Below are 23,350 nucleotides of genomic sequence, written 5' to 3'. Positions count from 1 at the left end.
GATATTGTAGCATAGCTTACGGATGTGTTGGTGGCAAGAATCTTACCCTCGTTTTTTCGGTGATAGAATAAATTTAATAACGCTCATATATTGTCCTCGTTTTGCTGGAAGTTGGAGTAATAGGGACCGAAAAAAAAGGGCAAGAAGCCCGAATTAAATAAATTCCTTTGGGGAAAAGGGCATAGAAAGCAAGACGGATGACGCAATGTTTTGAAAGGCCGAATTCCTTCCCGACGGAGTGTGCAAATTGCCGCTTCGGATTGTCCTCCTGGAATTTTTTCGGTGGCGGTTAAACGCGTAATTTCCAGTTTTAACAAGTCCTCAGACTGTGCTTGTTTTATTGTCTTTACTTTTTTCTCCCGGTTGGAATTTCGGTTTATTGCCTGTTTCGGTAGATATTTTAATCGCAAGGTTAAGATGTTTTGTTCTAATAAATAATAAATATACTATATTATAAGTATATAGGGTGGTCCAGTTTTAAATGTCAATAATTCACCATTCTATAGCCCATCAAAAAATAAGTTAACATACATTATGTCATAATTCAGTCCATAAATGTTCAGTTTAAAAAATCAGTTTCTTGTCATAACTGTCAGACTGCTGAAGCAGTTTTAATCAAATTTAGAACAAATTACATATGAAATTAATACTCATTATGTGATGTTAATGACGTTTGTCGAAACTGTCCAGTGGTCCAAACAGTCCAAACTTTGTTTCAAATCAGAATTCATCCAACCAACCCAAAACCAACCCAACCCAACTTAAAAATTGTCTTGAAAACAGTGAAAATTGACTTAAGAAACTTAAAAAATGTCTTTGTAGCCAGTTTTCAGAGTTTTCAGACAAATTGAAAGACTTTAGTTTTGAAAATTGACTTAGAAACCAGCAAATTTACTTTGAAACTGTGAAAATTCTTTGTAGTCAGTCGTTATAGTTTTCAGATAAGTTGAAAAACTTTAGTATTGAGCCATTTAGCCATGAAAAACTGCTTTATCTACAATTTATTACAACAAATTCACACATTTCAACATTGAAAATTGACTTGGACACCAAAAAGTGACTCTGAACTAATGAAAAGTGAGATCAAAAGCTTAAATTTTGCATTTGAAGTAAGTTTTCATAATTTAAAAACACATTTCAATATTTTAGTCTTCAAAATAGTCTTAAATACAGAATATTGATATTAGATTCATGAAAATTGACTTGAAGACTAACTTTTCAGGTTTTTTTACTTTGCTTTTCATTTTCTTAGAACTCTGAACTATTTTTAGGGCTTTGAAACTGCTTTCAGCTTGGGAAATTGAGTTTTAGGCTTATCTTTACCAAGTTTTTGACATAGCAGACTAAAAAAAAACTATTTTTACATTTTTCGTAGGCTTAATTATGCCATTTCATGCTTTGTCAGTATTAATTTGACTTCTAGACGCTTCACTGTGCTTTAAGACTGAAAAATCGAAATTGAAATTATTTTTTATAGTAAAAGTTAGGTTTCAGACTCTTCATTGATGAAAGTAAACAATTTTGGCATTAAATGCTACGATATTTAGAATAAAATTAGTTTGACTGTCTGGCAGTTGTAACAAAAAAAAGATTTTCAAAACTGAATTTTGAAGGTCTGTGTTTTCCTTAGGAAGCGTTCTTCAGGAAAACGACATAATGTGTGTCAACTTATTTTTTGATGGGCTATCGATTGGTGAATTATTGACATTTAAAACTGGACCACCCTGTATAATAAAATATAATATACTAAATTTACGAAGTCGCAAAAGTACCACAGACGTTATTTTTCTTAAATTCCGACTTCAAACTCGAAAATTAATTAAATTTCTACTTCAAACTTGGAAACTAAACTAAACTCCGACTTTAAACTAGGCAGTTAGTTAAATTCCGGATTCAAACTCAGAATTTACCTACATTGTCACATTATTACAAACACTATACGAACCAAAATAGTAGAATTTGTCAGTTTGGCATCATTGCAAAGACACTTTAAAACTTTAAACTAGAGTAGGGCAAGCAAAAACTTTCTACAGAGGAAACTTTTCAAAATTTAAAATTTTTGGGGTAGGAAAACGTCTTCAGGAACGTTTTGGGAAGAAATAGAGATGAGGAGGAGAAGACTGAAATTAATCAACACATAACCTCAAAATTCACGTTTGATATTGTTTGTTGATTTCTATATGCATGATCACTCAAAACTCTCAAATATCGATAATAACAATAATAAACTTAGTAAATAAAATAAAATAATAAATATGTGGAAGTAAGTCAAGTCAACAAAGAACCAAGACAACAACATTAAATATTGAATATTGAATTTCACACGACATCAAATGTTAATATTGTCAATGTCAAATATGTCATATAACCACAAACGAAAAATACTTGAAACCAAATTGGTAGAATTTGTCAGTTTGGCAACAATGCGAACACCCTTCGAACCAAAATTATAGAATTTGTCAGTTTGACAGCATTGCAATGCAAATTGCAAACACCTTTTGAACGAATGTCTGTATCAAACGAATGTGTGTATCAAATTGACAAAAAAATCCTACACCTGATGTGCTGTAGGCTAACAACATATTTTGTGAACATATTTTAAAACATTTTATGATTCTTCTTTGATTCATGATTATAATTAATTAATATACGTATTTCCACCAAAAATTGATCAATCATGAATAACTTAAAAGATCATTAATTCAATGGGCCTGTCCCACAATTTTTTTTTATTTCATAATTACAAAGACGGATTGAAAATATTATACCCGTATTTTTTTGTTTTCAAAAATATTAAGCCTAAATAGAAAAAAAATGACGATAAAAACTACATTAATCTCATGTTTAAAACGCCCGCCGCCGGTGACGTACTACACTATCAACCAATCAGCGACAAGAAGTGAAACAGATGGCGTGCAACAGCCAATAAAATCGCCCAGAATTACGTACGTCACATGCGCGCCAAAACAATCTTTTAAATTTAATGGACAAATTCAAACTAATGTAGGAACATTTACGACCATAATTTTTTCTTCAAGAATATGAAAAATTAGTTTTTTGACCCTATTCTTTCGATTCCAGTCATTAAAACAAAAATTTATGATATGTGGGATAGGCCCATTATAATTATAAAATGTATGTCGAAAAATGCGGATGTTATATTAAAAAAGAGTACCTTCCAAAATTTGTTATTTTGTTGCTTTTATTGTAGTTACCTTATGGTCTTAAGCTATCTGGCAATCTCCAAATACATACCATCAGTTAGAAGGAACTTAAATCTGCTTTCAATTTCTTAAATTTTCCGGTGTTCTTATGTTAACATTTAATGAAAGTTCTGTTTTCCATTAGTAGTTTTGTGTTAAATAGAGAATTTGAAACGATTTAGAGCGTTGAACAAGTAATCCAGAAGATGTGACATCCCTCCAAAAACACAAATTTTTTACTTAATTTTTACCTCATAAAGCCAATACTTTTTTAGTGAAACTAAGAAAATATGTTTTGTCTTTTTTAACATACGCGGTTGTTAGAAACTACACTGTTTTATCCCCTAAATCTCGATATAAGTTTCACATTCCAACTTCTTTTGTCTTGCCAAATATCAGAATTGAGCAGTATGCGTGCAGAAAAACGGCCCATATTCCTCATATAAACCATAACCACTGACGGATAGCTCCACTAATGTGCATTTTATTTATATTTTAGGAGGCCATTTGCGCAATTTACGACGCTCGACTCTGCTTTTGCCCGACAACATTCGCTTCGCCCCACTCCAACAAATATATCGTATCCTGCTGGATATTGCTGCGTTTAAATATGGCGGAATTTTTCATGCAAAATTCGATCCAACGTTGTTTTTGTTTGCTTTCTTGGCGTCTACGCTTTTACTGTATCTAAAAGCAATTTGGCGACGTGAAGCCTCGGCTTCAGTGTAACGCAATGTTTATAAAAGCGCCATCGAGGTTTGAATTTCGTGCTTCAATGAAATGGAGTGTTGCGTAACAACCTAGTAACTTTTCCACAGTTCTCCTGAAAGTTTATATAATTTCCATTCGACGGCGCATTTCAATTAATCGACGGTAATTGCGGGGATGTTCATGTATCGCATTAAATTGGCACAATTTGCAGTGGGAATATTTAGTTGGGAATGTTCAACATCGCGGCAATTAGACCGTCCGGTAAATAGACAACCGACCGAAAATTGCAATTTTGTTATTCCAGCCAGTCTCTTTATGTGTCGATACATTCGGTTTTGCTTTGAAATCGTAATTTTATTTGCGGTAATACGTCACCTCGGGTCCTGTAAATATTTATCAATCTCTCATTCGTGAGAACGTCTGACGCAAATGGAAATATTTTGGGGGGGATGAAAAAAGTGTCTCGGCAGTTGACCGATCTCAAGGCTGGCGGGTAACCATTTTGGAGAAAAATGCTTCTTGTCACACAATGGAAACCGCAAATAACGGTCGCTACTTCTTAAATGAAAGTGATGGATACGAGTAAACGCTGAAAGAGCCGGAACGAATATCCCCGCGGGATAACTAAGACTAGACATACAATAATCTCCGGAGTAAATAACTCAGAATGGAGTTTTACTGTCATCCTTAGAACAAACATTCTCTACCCCAATAGATCAGTTGCTGTTTATTTCTTAGTATCGACTTACAACCTCAAACTTAATTCTATAAGATATTAGACTGGTTCTTCTGGTTGTGATATTAATGAATAACTACTACATTTTTGTCCAAAACCACCGAATTGGTAACGTCCGTTAGGATATACGATTTGTTAGTGTGTTTTAACATATCAACAGTGATTTTTTTTGGGTCATTTTTAAAACCTTGCCATTTCTAAACTAAACGATAGATTTTGATGCAGTTTGGACTATCATTAATAGCTATTTATGTAACCAGTTACGAAAAGATCGATTTTGTGTAACGAATGAATGTTTGTAGGGCGAGCGCAGCGAGGTCCTACAATTTGAATGAGTTACACAATAAGACATTTTCGTAACGTGTTGCATACATAATTTTTTCTAATTTTGACCAATAAGCGGTAAAAACCATCTTTTAAAGTGATTTAACACAAATATTCACTTTCATAGCCCCTTGTATAAACAGTGACAACGACATGTTATGATGGATGTCGCCCATATGTTTCTACGGAAATGCATAAAAACAGGGAGTGATGAAATGAACATTTCATAACTAGTTACATAAAGTGATACTTTATGTAACTAGTTACATAAAGTAAAACGTTTTGTCACTCTAATCAGTTTTGAAAAGTGTCACTTTATATGCCATAATTAGAAAAACTTAATTTATTGGCTTTTGGTTGATAGAAAAAACTCTGACTTAAATGCACTATACTACAAAAAAGTGAAATTTTTAAGTAGTCTCTAATTGATCAATTTTTTTTGGGTTACTTTTAACATAAATAGGTGTTGCTTAGGTCAACATCTCGGGACATTTTTGGCCATTACCCAGTTAACAACATCTTGTGACTCAAAAAATGCGACCTAACAGTGCTCAATCTCGAATTAAGGCAGTAGCTTTTAACTGTCATTTTAAGTCACGTGTATGTCCCATATTATGTGCATAATTTTAAGTCAACTTCCTTGTTTAGAGACAGTAAAGTGGAAGAACAACTTGTTTAAACAAGATTTTTCTTCACCAAACTGGAAAACTTGCAACATTTGGTAGTAAACAAAGGCGGAATGTTCCAATCAAACTTTGGCTTGAGAACAACAACAACATTCAATTTAAATTATCTGGAAAGAACATCACAAATAGGTGCATTCAAACGAGTCATTAACAGCCCAATACCAACGTTTCAAGAATTATTCCATAAAATTTGCAAGAAAGGAAAGGCATTGTGTGTATCCTGGGGACTATTGAATCCTAAAGCAGTGTTTTAACTTATAACAGAATTGTTGGTGTTTTAAGAACTTGCTTCTTGGTTTTGTGATATAGATTGCTTATTTATTTCCTTTTGTAAATTTAGCAGCATTAAATACATATCAATTTGGTTTTGTTGTGTGATTTATTTAACATGTTTTTTCAATATCAGTTCAATTTATTGTAAGAGCAAGTAGGTACCTCAGTTAAAGAAATTATCTAATTTTATGATTGTTTATGAAGAAAACTAGACTTCTTAGATAAACAAGAAACTTGAGTGTACTTCTTAAAGATTTTATTTGTATATTTCAGAATGTGTAAATAACAATTAAAATAGTAATTTAACCTACTATCTGATGGAAAAGTATTTAACAGTAGCACCATCTGTTTCTAGCCTTATAGTCAGAGAAGATACAGCAAAATTTATAAGGGCTAATTCTGCAAAATAATGGTATTTGATCAAATTTATGTATTAAGTAACTTGTATCTTTCTAATATTACCTGAAACTTATTAGAAAGTTGTTTTTTCAACACGCTGCATATGGATTTTGACAACACCATTATAACCATAGTTTCAAACACCTTTTGTTAAGTCTTTTAGAGCAATTGATAATGGGACTTTTTAAATTTGGACCCTTTCAAAGCATGATAAGCAAACTCCAGATTAGGCAAATAAAGGTACTACCTAGTAGGTCAAATCACCTTGTCAGCTTCTGCTAAATACACCTTTACTCTATATCCATGTTTCTTTGAGAACCACTGGCTTGAATAAACTTGGTTTTTGTAGTGTTCTTGTAAAAACTCTTCTTGGGAGTAAGTAAATATATGGACTGTTTCATTGTGACCGTGTTTTCTATTAGAAAAGGCATCCTTTTCTGTTCCACAAACTCTAGTTCCTTCAGAATGTTTCACTGGGCCCCTTGATAGTTGTAAAGTGTATTAAGAAGGTGGCATTTTCAAAACTGACTACCGAAACACACACACATTATCTAGTCTCACACGTAGTATCGCAATTAAAAACAAGTTAAATCAAAATACTCCATAAAATATTGTAAAATTTATATCAAAAATAAAAAATGTCTCTTTGTTTACTTTTTGTCAACAATTGTCGTCCTGATTCATTGCCGACGTGACTAGATGGCGTCAAAATTCTATCGCGCTCGGAACGCATGTAATAGACAAGAAAGGCAAATGATGACGTAACCGCCACGGGAAAATAAATGGACCATACTTTCCACCCGGGTGGAAAGTAAAAGCAGGTAATTTTCATCTTTCCACCTGGTTTACACATAAGAAATAACGTTATTACACCTGATTAAAAATTAAAATTTTTGTAGTTAGTATACCTTTAAAAAGTCAAAATTTAACAACAAGTCAAGATTTGACTCCAATTTATGTGATTCCTAAATAGAGTGTATTTGCGTTGTAGATAAGCGTAGTCTAGTTAGTTATTAGTACCTTGAAAAGTTTCAAACTAATTAAAAGAGCCTTCGGGCACATGTATTGGCTCGAAAAAGCCGCAACAAAGTCGGGAAATCGGTAGCGTTGCATCAATTTTCCGCGGTTTCGAGGTTATTCCATTGCGGTTTGGTAATTTAAACGGCTCGTTAGTTTTCGGTTAAAGGTGAACGCGCGCCCGTTTTTTTCGCTCAAATAACTTTGGCTTTATTTTTCTTAAAGCGCGAACTGTTGCCAACTCGTTCGAGAAAAACGACAATCGCGTTAAATGAGGCGATTTTGTTCCGATTGGAACGGCAGTTGCGACGCGAAATTGGGAAAGGGACGGTTTGGGTTTATGGCCAAAAATTTGGTGGGAGAGTTATTAAAAATGCTGACCGGAAAGCTGATAATAATCTATAGAAGATTACCGACCGGGGGTAATAATTTTTCCGGATAATAATTCCGGAGCCTTATTAGCGCGGTCGTTTTTCATTTCCGTTATTTACGGTCCAGTAATAATCTGCGTTTAGCTCTCTATTTGGGCTGTTAGGATAAAATATAGTTTGGCGCTAATTCATCCAGTCTGTTGGGGTAGAAAACTTGAGCGCCCACAAAAACTAATTTATCAACCGGAATATCGAGAGCCGACCAACTATTAACTCATTGAATCGACCAACTCCAGTCTGAACAAGACAACTCGACAAAACTTTACACCATCAATAAGTCATTATCCCGCTGACCGGTTTCTAATTCGAAACTAATCAGCAACCGCGAATATTGCTCGGTTCTGGCGTTAAAATGATCCATTTAGCCATCGATCGGTCTGTTTTCACTTCAATTAACGCCACAACTATGAAACTTGACTAAGTGAGGTAAAAACCCTTCGGACCTCAGATTTACGTCCTTAGTAATTCCAAAATTAGTTGACATGGCGCGAGTTCTTAACAGCCCCCGTTGAAGTTCAACTGCCGTTAAAACTTCAGCGACAGTTATTAGTTATGGCGCCAGTAAATAATCTTGCGGACGCCGAATATTCCCCACAACTAAAACGGGCCATTAAATTTAAGGAGGTGCCGTCCCTTTGAGTGGGATGACTCGATCTTGTCATTGTTAAAAACAAAGGCAATTATTGGGGTTGTTTGTTGTAATGACTGGGGCGATTGGTAAGCTGGCGCCCCGGGGAATTTCCAAAGAGATTCTTTATTACTGAGCGGAAAGCTTAGCATCAAATTCCAGATGTAACTTTTAACTGGATTTAATTTAGGATGCATTTCAGCAGAGAGAGCTTGTTTAATGAAATAACAAAATACTTGAAAAGTAACCAGGGCAATGAGTTTAGAAATATTTTGAACTTGAGACATGGTATATGCAGCATAAACTGCTTTAATGCATACTGTTGCAAATACAATTAAATTATTATTTTGCTAACCATAATGCAAAAGTTTACGTAAATTGTTTGATTGACTTCATGGTGTCAAAGTTCATATAAATCAAAGTTGATATAAATTTAACTTATTATACGGTTTTCATTGATAGCAGAATTGTACCGGTTGCATGATTGTTCCATTCGTAAATAATTTGTAGAAAACCACCTCCAATTTACTATAATTATTATTAATTAGTGCATTAATTGAAAAATAGTACATTTTAACACAAGGGTGGATATGCGGTCCATATTGCACGATGGCGAACGTTGTCTCATTAATACGAGCGCGATCCGCCCAAGTTATACCGTCTATTTTCTCAAATTGAAATCAATAAAAGAAATTTTTTCAACATTCATGATTTGTGCCTTAAGATTATAAAACATTTAGAGCTCAGAAAGAGGTTTGAAAGCTTTGAAATTGCATATAAAGTGTTGAAAATTACCTCACAAACCTGCAATTAGACTACTAAGACAAATTTTCAAATTTTTCACTCCCATTTTCTTGTTGTAGCATTCAAAAACTGCCTTTGAATATTTTATCAAATTGAAATCAATATAAGATATTTTTTCAACATTCATGATTTGTGCCTTAAGATTATAAAACATTTAGAGCTCAGAAAGAGGTTTGAAAGCTTTGAAATTGCATATAAAGTGTTGAAAATTACCTCACAAACCTGCAATTAGACTACTAAGACAAATTTTCAAATTTTTCACTCCCATTTTCTTGTTGTAGCATTCAAAAACTGGCTTTGAATATTTTATCAAATTGAAATCAATATAAGATATTTTTTCAACATTCATAATTTGTGCCTTAAGATTATAAAACATTTTCAGCTCAGAAAGAGGTCTGAAAGCTTTGAAATTGCATATAAAGTGTTGAAAATTGCCTCACAAACCTGCAATTAGAAAACTAAGACAAATTTTCAAGTTTTTCACTCTCATTTTCTTGTTGTAGCATTCAAAAACTGCCTTTGAATATTTTATCAAATTGAAATCAATAAAAGAAATTTTTTCAACATTCATGATTTGTGCCTTAAGATTATAAAACATTTAGAGCTCAGAAAGAGGTTTGAAAGCTTTGAAATTGCATATAAAGTGTTGAAAATTACCTCACAAACCTGCAATTAGACTACTAAGACAAATTTTCAAATTTTTCACTCCCATTTTCTTGTTGTAGCATTCAAAAACTGGCTTTGAATATTTTATCAAATTGAAATCAATATAAGAAATTTTTTCAACATTCATGATTTGTGCCTAGAGATTATAAAACATTTTCAGCTCAGAAAGAGGTCTGAAAGCTTTGAAATTGCATATAAAGTGTTGAAAATTGCCTCACAAACCTGCAATTAGACTACTAAGGCAAATTTTCAAGTTTTTTACTCTCATTTTCTTGTTGTAGCATTCAAAAATTGCCTTTGAACTAAAAAATTTTGATGTTTCGTCAACTATCAAGAATGTTTGGATTTACACGTTTCCAGTTTAAAAAGTGGCCTGGAAGTTTTGAAATTGCATTCGAAATAAAGAAAATTGGCTCAGAAACTTGCAAATGTTATCAAGTCTATTTGCAAGTTTTTGACTATTATTTCCTTGTTAGTAGTCTTAAAATCTCTCTTAAAAGCCACAAATTAAGGGTTTTAGTCAAGTTTACTGATTGTTGTTTTTGATTTTTATCAGTATAAAGTGGTCTGAAAACTTTGAAATGTGGAAAAGTGACTCAGAAAGTTACAAATAGAATATTGCCAACTTGCAAGGTTTTGATTACTGTTTCCTGTAGTTCGTTGCATTAAAATCTGTCTTAAAACCTAAAAATTAAGGGTTGTATTCAAGTTTCCTACATTTCCAGCTCAAAAAATTGTGTTTTAATTGGACTATCATGTTAATTTTCAAGTTTTTGGCTTGTCAATCATTCCCTTGTCGGTAGTCTTTAAACCTGCCTTAAAAACCAACAATTAAAGTTTTTGGTCAAGCTTCATGATGGTTGTCTTTGATTTTTACATTTCCAGTAAATTGGAAATTGGCCTGTGTAGAGAAAAATATTAAACTTTACTCATGTTAACAAATTTGGGACTGATTTTGAAAGAAGAAAAAATCCGAATTAAATCTTGTTTATGTTTTGTTATGTCTGTAATCCGGATATTAAAAGATTCAAAAATCGTAAACTTTTTCACCATTTGCGTATCTCTTACCGTTTGCAAGACAGCAATAACTATAATTAGACACTCTGTATAGGCTAAGTATAGTTTGGCAATTGGGAGGAACATAAATTATTGTATTGCGTTTTAGCTTTAGTAGGCAAAGAATTCTTTTCTTGTCTAACAAATGATTTTTGTGATGAAGGAAAATATCAATTTTGATTTCTGACAAAATTACAGGAATGAATTTAATCCTTATTTTAAATTTAAAGTCTTAGATATCAGGAAAAGTCAATCTAACTCCGACTTCCTCATTGAGAATCCTGATAAGAGGAAAACGTGTGAGAAAGTGCACTTTGACCTTTTATTTGTTAATGGTAATCGAGTTTACATTTCCATTGAATCAGCTCGAATTTCCATGCAAACTTCAACCGTAATTCAATTTCCACGTGTCTTGATCACGTGGTTGAACTCTTTTAATTGAATTGAATTTTGCAACAGCATTTTGTGTATTTTAGGCTTTCAGCTGAATAATGACCAAGTTAACCAAACAGAATTGATTTCAACTGAAAATTTTATAAAACGTTGTCTAAAGTTTGATATTTTTTGATTATTATAGAGAGAAGAACTGCACATCTAGTGAAAAGTAAAGTAGGGAATCAAAACGTCCTAAAGGAATTCTCTATTTATCTTATTTTATAGATATGCTGAAGAGAATCATAGAGCAGGAAATTGTCTAGTTAATTCTTCCTGGAGATTATTTTGCAAATTGGAAAAGTGAATAGTGTGTCATACTTCCTTCTTTGCTGATTTTTATGAATTTTTACTTTAACAGCTTATAAGTATATGTTCCAAAAACTGGTGTATAGGAACATTTTTATAGTCATAAAAATGTGTGATATTTCTATTTTGTCCTTTTCGTAAAAAAGAAAACACTCAAGATTTACGTCTTTCTCTGCGAAAGATATTTTCCCGCCAATTTACTTAACGACCGTTTTATATACACATAAGGCCTAAGATAAACAAAAAACTGTGCCGTAATAAATCCATCGCGTGCGAAATTTTTCTCACATTATAACGTAGTTTTAAGTATTTCCATTTTTCCGGCGTCGAAATTGCTTTCAGTCAGAACCGAGAGTGGACGCCTTTAAGGACCTTTTCGTCTACGCCATTTCTCGTTCGATTAAATTTTATTATTTCTCTTTGCCGGCTGTTTACGTCACTTGTCCTACCCAGATTTTCTATCTAATAAGTGGAATTCATTCACTGTTGGCTAGAGCAGGGTAAGTATCGATAAAACTGTTTCCAGTTAATGGTCATACGACCTTTGGTTTTGCTGAGTGCATGTTGGTGACCGCAAAAGGTTGATGTTCAACTAGCTGATTATTCAACTGAAATTCGAATGTAATTGATGAAAATGTACTTTAAACTGCAAAATTGAACCGTAAAGGCTGCATCAATCGGAAATTACAGGTTTCGAGCCCAGTACATAAACGTTTCGCGATAAGCCATTTGCCCGATATTTGGTTTGCACTTAGTCGTATTGACCTGTTGGATTGTTTAACGTTTGCCGACCCTAAACATAAATAACGAGATTGCGCTAGAAGGGATTTATTTGTTGAAACGTTTCTATTGTTTTTGGTGACGCCTTCCCGTGTCGAATTCGGCTCAGCAGTAAAAGGTAGGCTTTATTGGATTTATCCAAGTTAAAACGAAACGGAAACGCAGACAAAAGATGTCGATTAGATGTGCGATTTTGTTCTGAAACAATCGTTTTGAGTAGAAACGATTCCATAAATCAGTCAGTTAATCTACTTATTTCTTAAAAAAAAAGATGTTTTTTGATGCTTATAGTCATTACCGAGTTTAGCCACAAATTTGATGAAGTTGAATTTGAGTCTAAAATTCCAATTTAAGGCTTTCACTTCTCATTTTACTCTCTAATGAATGCTTTTCTTACAGCATTTGCAACAGTAGTAAAATTAACGGGAGATAGAGTTTCAATAAGAAGCTGTTTCTCAGCTTTTATAGGAATTGTACCAGGAATTACTGGAACGTAAAATTACTGAGGAAATTTAAATAATGTAGCTTTACCATCAACGATAAATGTAGTTGCAATTTTTGTTTTAGTGTTGGTTAACTTAACAAAATGTTAGTGAAAACATGCAAAATTAACCTTTAAAAAATTCAATATTTTGGCACCAAATTTTGCCAATACCTGAAAAACATTCTTTTTCTGCTGCTTGTAAAATAGAAGAAGAATTATTAAGTTATCAACTGCGGGGGTTATCGCACTAGCTACTTTACATACACGTAAATTTCCAAAAAAATATGCAAAACGCATTCAGTTAGCGTCTCTGATGATTCAAGTTGAGCTAAATCTGTCTCTATCTGGCTAAACAATGTATAAGAACGTTTAATTGTAAGAGAAATCTGTAAAAATGTTGGCTTGGCAGATTAAGAGATTTTGGGGCAAATTTTTTCCGGGGAATTTTTAATATGGAAAAAATATTTATCAGAGCAAAATACCTGACGATTTTAGATTTTAAATTTACTACTCGAAATTTACCCCTTTAGTGACAGTTCATGAGGAACCCATTACTAAAGTTTTCTATTTAAGTTTGGCGTACACAACAGTGTTCTCCGTTTTATTAGTATTTTTTTCATAAAAACTCTGTCATGACAAAAGAAAGCAGAAATCCTGTGCTACATTTTGACCTTGGAACGAACCTCTTAACTGTCACAAAAACCATGTTAGGAGCTGTCAAAGTGTAACATATTTTAAAAGCTTGTTTTCTGTACTATTTCCGATCAAAAATCTCGCTTATTTGTGACTTTAAAGAAAGTTGTATTCAGGTGAAAGAGAGCTTAAATTACGTGCTACATTTTGACGTTTGAGCGAACTTCCTAGCTGTCACAGGGACTAAGTTAGGAACTGTCAAATTATGACAACTTGTGTTCAGATAAAAAAAAGCTGAAATTATGAGCTATATTTTGACGTTTGAATAAAATTTCTAGATGTCACACCTGTTATTTTTAAAGAAAGAGAAGAAAGATGACAGCTTGAAAGAAACTGAAAGAAAGAGGACAATTAAAGAACATAGGAAAAGGGCAATGACAGTTAACAAAAAAAACGAGATAGATGAAGAGGAGAAAATTTGAAGGGAGAAGAAAAACACAAAATTACTTAAAAATCCGTGGAATCGACTACACGTAACAATTGGAATCCGATTACACCAATTTTCCAACATATTACGTCTTTCGGGACAATTTAAGTTGATGAAAAATGCACTGTCAAATTATGACAACTTATGTTGAGATAAAAAAAAAAGCTGAAATTATGAGCTATATTTTGACGTTTGAATAAAATTTCAAGATGTCAAACACACCTGTCATTTTTAAAGAAAGATAAAAAAGATGACAGCTTGAAAGAAACTGAAATAGAGAGGACAATTAAAGAACATAGGGAAAGAGCAATGACAGTTAACAAAAAAAAAAAGAGATAGATAAAGAGGAGAAAATTTGAAGAGAGAAGAAAAACACAAAATTACTTAAAAATCTGTAGGATCAACTACACGTAACAATTGGAATCCGATTACACCAATTTTCCAACATATTACGTCTTTCGTGACAATTTAAGTTGATGAAAAATGCACTTGCACACAATTATGTTCTAGGCCGGTTCTCTCAGATATTGCTATTTTTTTCATAAAAACTCTGTTGTGACAAAAGAAAACAAAAGTCTTAGGCTACATTTTGGCGTTAGAACAAATATCTTAGCTGTCGCAGGAACCAAGTTACGAGCTGTCAAATTGTGATATTTTTAAAAATCGTCATTTTTTAAAAATTTTGTTTAGTTGAAAGTAGCTGTCATAGCAACTAAGTTAGCACATGTCAAATTTGGACACTTGTCATCTTTAAAGAAACAAAGAAAGAGACTGACAAATGTATTAAAATCCGGAAATAACAAATAATTATAATCTATTAAAATATTTTTTATTTTGACTGGGGAAACCGATTATAGTAACAATTTATTTTTTCTTTTTACTGGAAGTTGTTGAAAACATCGTTCCTCATGTGGACAGTGGAACATAAGAAGAAAATATTCGTGGTAAGGCCTTTTTTAAAGCACAACTCCCATAATAGTCGTCTTGTGACACTGCTCCTTCAAACTTTCAGACATTAACGACCAAATTGAATTGCATCCCGACCGCCTTTAAATTAGTTTAAAATTGTTGCATAAACCCGGCAAGAACAAAAACTTTTTCGGTTACATTCCCGTCAGGCCTGTCACAATAACGAAATTGGTTTCGGGGGAGGGCGCTTTTTAAAGTATTCGAGTCACGTTCGCGCAAATTAATATTAACGAGAATTTAGGGTGTTTCAGCGCCTTGCGGACGTTTTAGGGGTTTAATGGTAATTTTGGTCTTTTTTTTTTGCAGCTACCAGTGTGCATGACGTCGAGTCTGTATTAGGAAAAGTGGCAAAGCTACCTTGCGATATTGAGCCGACAGTCATGAACGATCGGATACACATTGTGATTTGGTTTAAAGAAGTGAAGAACAGAAGCGATCCTAATGCTAAAGAAAAAAGAATTCCAATATTTTCGTAAGTATTTGTAATATTCTGTTAAGAAGTTTTACTTTTTAATAATTTTATTATTGTAACTGTTAACGTCCACAAGAATCCAATGTGTCCAGAATAAGGAGGACCACTAAGGAGATCTTGAAAACGATTAGAGATACAGATTTGATTAAATGGAAAAAAAGTTGCGTAATCTTGGCCTTCTTAAAATGACATTAAAAAAATAGCACATTTTTGAAAATAAAGTAGGAAAAATGACAAAAATGGTACGAGAACATCATTTTGATACCGGATTTCAGTTTCTGAGGACCAAATTGGTCTATAACAGGAATTTCATTGAGATAGTACCAATATGGTACTTTTATCAAAATATTACAAAAACCAAAGAAAAATTGACGTTTTCTATATTATCATTTTATTATTACTTATTTAATCAAATCTGTACGTCTAACCGTTTTCAAGATCCCATAGTAGCACTCCTTATCACGGACACACTGTATAATTCGTTTTTCAAATTCAAAATGACAATAAAGCAAACATAATTTTAATGGAAAAAATCAACAAATCAAAAAAAAAAAATTTAATTGTCAAAACAAGAAAATATTGTCGTGGGAATTTTATTACCAATAACTAACTAATCGTGATGACGGTTTCCAAAAACAGAATCATCGAATTATGAATTGGAATTTTTGGCAGGAAAAAAGTGAGGAAGACGTGTTTTTAATAGTTTAGGTACTATTTCAAATAATTTGGGGTTGTGAAATATTTTACACACACTGTAGATGATTTGCTCTCACCAGTTCATACGTTATTATATCCCTTTAGCTTTGTCATTAAGCAAACTACAAAATTTACACTAATCTACAGCATATTTTTTATTCTATGTCTCTCTCCGTTAAAGGGCTTTTAGGTTTTCCATTTTCCGACGTTCAACAAAAAAACGCAGACCTGTATAACTCTTAGAAAGAAAGTTTATAAAAGTTAAATTGCCTTATAAAAAACTCAAAAAATGACAAAATCAATGTAATCTCAAAAATGGTACGAGAGCGTCATTTTGATACCGGATTTCAATTTCTGAGGACTAAATTGGTCTATAACAGGAATTTCATTGAGATAGTACCAATATGGTACTTTTATCAAAATATTACAAAAACCAAAAAAAAAATTACGTTTTATATATTATTATTTTATTATTACTTATTTAATCAAATCTGTACGTCTAACCGTTTTCAAGATCCCCATAGTAGCCCTCCTTATCACGGACACACTGTATAATTCGTTTTTCAAATTAAAAATGACAATAAAGCAATAAAAAAAAAAAAAATTTAATTGTCAAAACAAGAAAATATTGTCGTGGAAATTTTATTACCAATAACTAACTAATCGTGATGACGGTTTCCAAAAACAGAATCATCGAATTATGAATTGGAATTTTTGGAAGGAAAAAACTGAGAAAGACGTGTTTTTAATAGTTTAGGTACTACTTCAAATAATTTGGGGTTGTGAAATATTTTACACACACTGTAGATGATTTGCTCTCACCAGTCCATACATTATTATATCCATTTAGCTTTGTCATTAAGCAAACTAAAAAATTTACACTAATCTGCAGCATATTTTTTATTCTATGAGTCTCTCTCCCTTAAAGGGCTTTTAGGTTTTCCATTTTCCGACGTTCAACAAAAAAACGCAGACCTGTATAACTTTTAGAAAGTTTATAAAAATTAAATTGCCTTATAAAAAACTCATTTTTACCACGTTGTTTTCTTAACGTTTTTCGGTTTCAGAACATAAAATTGTATTTTTTTTGGTTTATATTCTCTTTTATAGTTGGACGATTACAGCAAAGTTTAAAATGTGTTTTTTTTTCCAAAAACATATTTTCACTGGTTTAGTAAATTCCGAATTTGATTTTTACAGAAAAATACTTACACAACAATTTATACTACATAATCGTTTAAACAACCTGGAAAAACGCTGTTAATTCAGTTTTTCCAAATTGTCTAGTCTTTCTTATATTAGTCTGTTAAAAAATTCATTAAAGACTAAGGAGATATTTTACTGAGACTTGCAAGTGTCAGAACCACCGCATTCGAAGAAAATCCACTCCAGTATCCAGCTGGCTCTCGTAATTGAAGTTCTCTCTCCGCAGAGTTTTCATTTAAGTGTCCAGGCAATCGAGGACATGAAACTTTTATCCTGGGAACAATAGACCCGACGTTTTAGTACACTCCTAAGGAAAATTACCCCCAGCAAATTAGCTTTATTACCGGCCACATAAATCGCCTTTTTGGCTTTTAACCTAATTTCATTCCCGACCTGCCAGGATCAGTAATCGACAGTGGAATTGCGCTAGTAAAATACCAAGCCACCCTCCTCCTGTAGTTAGTTGCGTATAATGAAGCCGCCGAACTAATTAACTTCATGTTACATTGTAATTCTAAACAATAATAGGGGCTGAAAGGGTTTTCACTTTCCGCGCTCTTTGTAAAATGTATACGAGCCCGAGTGGGAGGAAAAAGGGGAAAACATGATTGATTGTTTCGTTTATATAACCTTCTTTCTAGGACTATTTCTGTTTTAGGTTGGACGCCAGGGACAAGCCGATAGTAGACGCGGAAGAGTGGAAAGATGAGAAAATTCTGGGACAAAGGGCCACGTTTCGTCTTAAGGACAGACCCGCCATTTTGCTAATTAGTTCGGTGAAGGAAGATGATGGGGGTGTTTATTATTGTCGAGTGGATTTTAGGCAGACTCCAACCAGAAATATTAAAGTCAACCTGTCAGTTATCAGTAAGTTACTAATTTATATGCATACCGGAAATCTATCAGACTTTTTAAGTTTTTAAATCTATGAGAGATCACTGAAAAATTTAGAAATGTTTTTTTTTAAAAGTTGCCAGGATCCAGAAACGTCTAAATGCATCTCGGAAAAGCCAGAGGCTTCTAAAATACTACTGAAAACCTTCCTAAAATTATTTTATTGAAGTTTGACACACCAATTATGTTTGAATTTCTGTATGCTTTGCTCTGACACCCTCAAAAAACTGACACATTTTCGAAATTTTTAACATAACGAATTTTTTCAACAGCATACATTGGTATAATGATATTTTGACATACCAGCTATATTTTTTTACATAGCTGTCATATCATTTATAATGTTGAATATTTACTGCTTGTTCTAAAGTTGTGTATTACTGTCAAATGCTCAATTAATTGAGCTCTGTGATCTATTAAATTAACCTTAAAAATTAAATTTGCGTTGAACTGACTTTTTTTACGATAAATCCAAATTGCTGTGTATACAATGTGGTGGTAATTTTAAGTCTATACTCAATGAATTTGTCACGCACATCTGCTCTAAATTCTGTATGAAAAATCACCCTTAACGCTTTCCTCTGAATACTTAATGTGTTGTACACGAGCAGAATATGGCCGTAAAAGCTAATAAATAATCAATATACATGATTTTAAAATTCATGTGGTATTAAAAAGCAATTTTCTAAAACAACAAAGATCTACATATATTTTTTTTTTGAAGTAAATATCAACTGCTACGTATTTTAATGGGACACCCTGTATATTTCGCTTGTTAATGTCATATACCTATCTGTAGTCTCCAAAACAATTTTAATTTACTTATATCAGGCAACGTTTTTTTCTTTGTTTACCACTCGTTTAACTAGCTAACATGACTAAAGCATCATTCACATAAACTTTATGGCTATTGCAACGGTAAGGTATGTGTACTGCTAAAGGTTAGGTACATTATAAACTAATGTACTGTTCATACTTGTATACTGTGGGATTAATAACTTAATAGTAATGCAAAACCTATCTAGCTTTTAGCTTTTACTCTTAAGTTTTGCCATCTTAATACAAGCAACCATTAAGGAGAGCCATTTCAGACGTTTGACAAATGCGTATTTTATTGTATTTGTTTATGAATGTCTGTTTAGTTTGTACCTAATTATCTTTTTTGAAACAAATAGTCGAAGTGTAGACGATGGTTACGATTATTAGTATGACGTTTATGTCTTGTGTTTCTGAAATTCTAACCTGATTCCTGTTTTCTAATTCTAATTTTGAGTTTATTGTGAATGATGTCATTTGTCTACTTCTTGCAGTGCACTTACCATTAGCAGTACAAATGCACTGCATGTTATGTGAATATTACTTAACTCAGCTTACCAAAAGTTAGTAAAGTTTAAAAAAAATTGACCATAATTTATCTAGATTACTGGTTGCATAGTGGCATTTAATTAAATCATAAAGTCCTTGCTAATAGAAAATCAAATATTAACTTTGCGCAAGAAGGGAAGCACACGTGAGCAATTTCGTGCTTAGAGGCGGCCATAGTTCGCTGCAATGCGGCGATTAACAAGGTTATCCGCCCGAAATCGGTTTAACTGCTATGAATAAAATTGTCCGGGCACGTAACTATCGATAAAACCGAGCCTAAACCACTATAAGGCTTAATTTTCACCTAATGAGCTTATTGGGAACTCTGCACGATATTAATTGCAGCCCTTTATAAGCCTCACGAACTTTGATATTAGATTTTCTTTGGCCGCTGGAAAGAACGATCACTTTTATTATGTTATCTGTACAAATAGAGTTTAATCTACAAAATACATTGAAAGATAAAAGTTACTTAAAGACTAGGACTACAGGCAAGCAAGTATGGAAATATTGTTACGAAAAGAAATTCGTATTGCTGGACAGCCATTAGGAGGCACTCAGCTGCAGCATGTAATCATCCCGAATTTCTGCATCTTACAGGTCACCAATTTAAATTAAAATAATGGTTCAAAACGAGAAACTCAAAATCGTATATTATCAAGAAATCAAACTGTCAAACAACTAAATAACTGCATTTTAGTTTCATCACTATTGAATAATTCGTGTCCCTCATCACTCTATTAAATTGCATAGAATTGATTAACTACCCGAAATCTATTTCCTATATAAAACACCGAAACAAACACAAAAAAAAACTCCAAGCACGTATTTTCCTCTTCTGCTTTGTTTTAAATCGAATTGTTGCCAATGTCGAAATTTGCATGCGAGTTTTAATTGGCCGCTATAAATTTCCGTTTAGACGGAATGTTAACTGGACCGTGTTGGACATAAAGTGACGTGGATACAGTCCGGTCCTGCCGTATAGAGACCGGGTCTATTTCTATGGCTTTTTTGCGATTTGCATATTGTAATGAAGAAAGTCAAATATTTCTAGTTTTTTCAGTCCACCGGCTAAGTTTATCTGAAAGGTTTACGAGGGTCGCGAGGGCAATTTTTAGAATGGGAATGTTTTAATTCCGAACCAGTTCTAATAACATTCATCAAGTAGTTAACCAGGTGCAATCCCGACCGAAGCTTGGGGGATAATTAAACTCGTTAACTAACTTTCCAAAAAGTGGCAATTAATCTCTCTTGTGATTTTAGATTTCTGAGGGATTTAGCGGTAAAGAGGTGCGGAGCATAAATTCCTATCAACGAAACACAGGCGGTACATTTAAAATTCATAATCGGAAACTTTCGATGTCGAGAGCTTTATCGCGCGCTGTACTGGCGGTATAAAATGTTTAAAATCCCGCCGGACACGACAAATGCATAAATTAAGGATTACGCGGTGAAAAATGGGACAAATGCTAACATAGTTTCAACTCACGTCCACTAAATTTAAATTAGTCTCCTTTCCTGGATTCGTTTTGGGAAGCTGGTCTTTTAGAGCACTTAGTCGGAATGAATGTTTTAGAATGTTTGTGGAAGAAATGGAAAATTAACATTCCATTCATAAAGTAACCGCAAAAGTTAGCTTTAGTCATCCAAACCATTTAGTTTTCAGAGTTTTATAACATGCATTTTGAAGTTAATTAAATTTAAAAAGTACGATAGAACAAAGTTTAAAACTTAATAATAATACACTATAAATCATCAGGGAACAGGTATACGAGAATAGAATAAGTCATATAAATAATATTTCTCATTAGGTTTTCTGAGGATGTAGAAATATTGAAATAGTACAATGAGGAAAACAAGAAATGTCACATCTTAACAGTACATTACATTAACAGTGATAACATAAGCCTATTTTTCAGTCGAAATGGAGTTAGTTTATTAAAAGCAGTTTGGTAAACTGTCCATTTTTGCCTTATAACTCTTTAGGGAGCTCTTTAAGGGCAAATATACCTTAATAAAATCTTGTAGAGGATGTAGATATAACTGAGTTATGCTCAGGCGAAATGGATCAAAATATTATTTGAAGGGTCACGTGAACGTTTTCAGTTTAAACTGATATTTTCAGTCACGTGACTTTTTACAGTGAAAATGGGCACGTGACATATTTTCAATCATGAAATTTATTAAACACTACCCTTTTTTTAACGTCAAAAAGGATTCGGAAAATCACGTGACTCCTTGTAAGGTGAAAATGGTCACGTGACTGTTTTAAATGTCAACGTTTTATTTGAAGGGTAACCTGACCCTTATTCAGTTTAAACTGATATTTTTAAAATTACGTTTATATTAGGTATTTTCAATCATCAAATTTAATTTTCAAGATCACGTTACTTTTTTTTTGTAATGTCAAAACTGATTCTGAAGATTACTTGACTGTTTTTTAGTTTTAAATATTGAATCATGTTACTATTTTTAAGGTTAAAATCTCATCTTTAACGTCCCCTGACAGTTTTCAGGTTTAGATTGATATTTTTTAAGTCACGTGACTCATTTTAAGTCGCAAATGGTCACGTGACTCTTTTAAGATTAAAAATAAAATTCTTAATGTATTAAGTCAAGTTAAAATTTAACACCCGGCGGAGAATGAGTTAATCCGAAACACATTCTTTAAAATCTGAAAAAGTAACACTTTAAAAATACAATCTTGCACATATAACTTTTCTTTTTTGCCAACAATGGGAGTTTCAGATTATAACTTTGGATTTTCAATAGTTAGAGCTATAAAAGACTCATCTAGAAATTCCTCCATTCTGCCAGAAACTTTCAAAGTTATCAAACTGCTGTCCATTATCTCCCTCCACTATACAATACCGTTGCTTAATTGTTCTCCAACCTCTTTGACCGTGAATTTGCATAACTTGCAGGACTTCACGAGTAACGTTCCACTTTTATGATAATCCGAAACTTTAGTTCCCGCCCTAATTGATTTATCGTCCAAGCGTTATAATGGAGTGGACAATTAATAACTTCCAGATTTATTGCATTAGAGCCGCCCGGAACTTTCCCATTTGATAGTTTCCAAAGTGTCCTTCAAACTATTTTACCGCCCTTTTTATTTGCAGTTCCCACCGAGAAGCTGAAAATAATTGAGGGTTCCAACGACAATCACATAAAAGACTACAAACTGGGACCGTTTAACGAAGGCAGTTCGGTCAACATTACTTGCGAAGCAACTGGAGGTAAGCAAACAAATTTGTCCGGTGCATAAGCCAATTATTTATCGGTCGTATATTCTCGGCTGGACAAACACATATTTTATGGGTCTTGATCCTAAACTGATTGCCCGACATTGTAAATTTCATCCCGAAAATGGAAAGTAGGGTTTTTAGGCTTGGTGTGTAGCGGGCAATAGCATTAGGCACACTCCAGTCGCTAGCCCGTTAATTAGGAAATCAATCATTTCCGCCCCGGCTTTATTAACATTTAATTAACCCGGTTAAGTCGTTGGCTGATCGAATTTTCAGCTCTACGCTTCACCTCCAACGACCTTTTGATTTCGAGAGAGTTGAAGCTTGAGAACGTTTCAATCTACCAATATTTGTTTTATTTAGGGTCGATTGCACCAACGTATTTTTAAGCTTTGACCGTGATATTTTACACCGGAATTGTCACATTCAAACCAACTAAGA

The 23,350-nt window shown here is 33.1% G+C and overlaps 1 protein-coding gene across 4 annotated transcripts in view; it reads left to right on the top strand.

Moving 5' to 3' along the window:
- Window positions 1-23,350, top strand: part of LOC145725686 (nephrin-like) — a 226,191-nt gene that overhangs the window by 104,374 nt on the left and 98,467 nt on the right. For 3 of the 4 annotated variants that reach the window (XM_081974530.1, XM_081974527.1, XM_081974526.1), the window contains exons 2-4: window positions 15,335-15,500; window positions 18,061-18,269; window positions 22,784-22,900. In XM_081974530.1, coding sequence (XP_081830656.1) covers window positions 15,335-15,500; window positions 18,061-18,269; window positions 22,784-22,900 — 492 coding nt within the window. Of the gene's footprint in view, window positions 1-12,396; window positions 12,574-15,334; window positions 15,501-18,060; window positions 18,270-22,783; window positions 22,901-23,350 lie in introns of those variants that run through there. The other variant, XM_081974529.1, reaches the window with a different exon arrangement.

This window comes from Ips typographus, linkage group LG2 (genome assembly GCF_016097725.1).
Source record: "Ips typographus isolate SLU linkage group LG2, UJ_Ityp_2.0, whole genome shotgun sequence".
Classification (NCBI taxonomy): Eukaryota; Metazoa; Arthropoda; class Insecta; order Coleoptera; family Curculionidae; genus Ips; species Ips typographus.
This window is presented reverse-complemented; position numbering and strand designations above follow the sequence as displayed.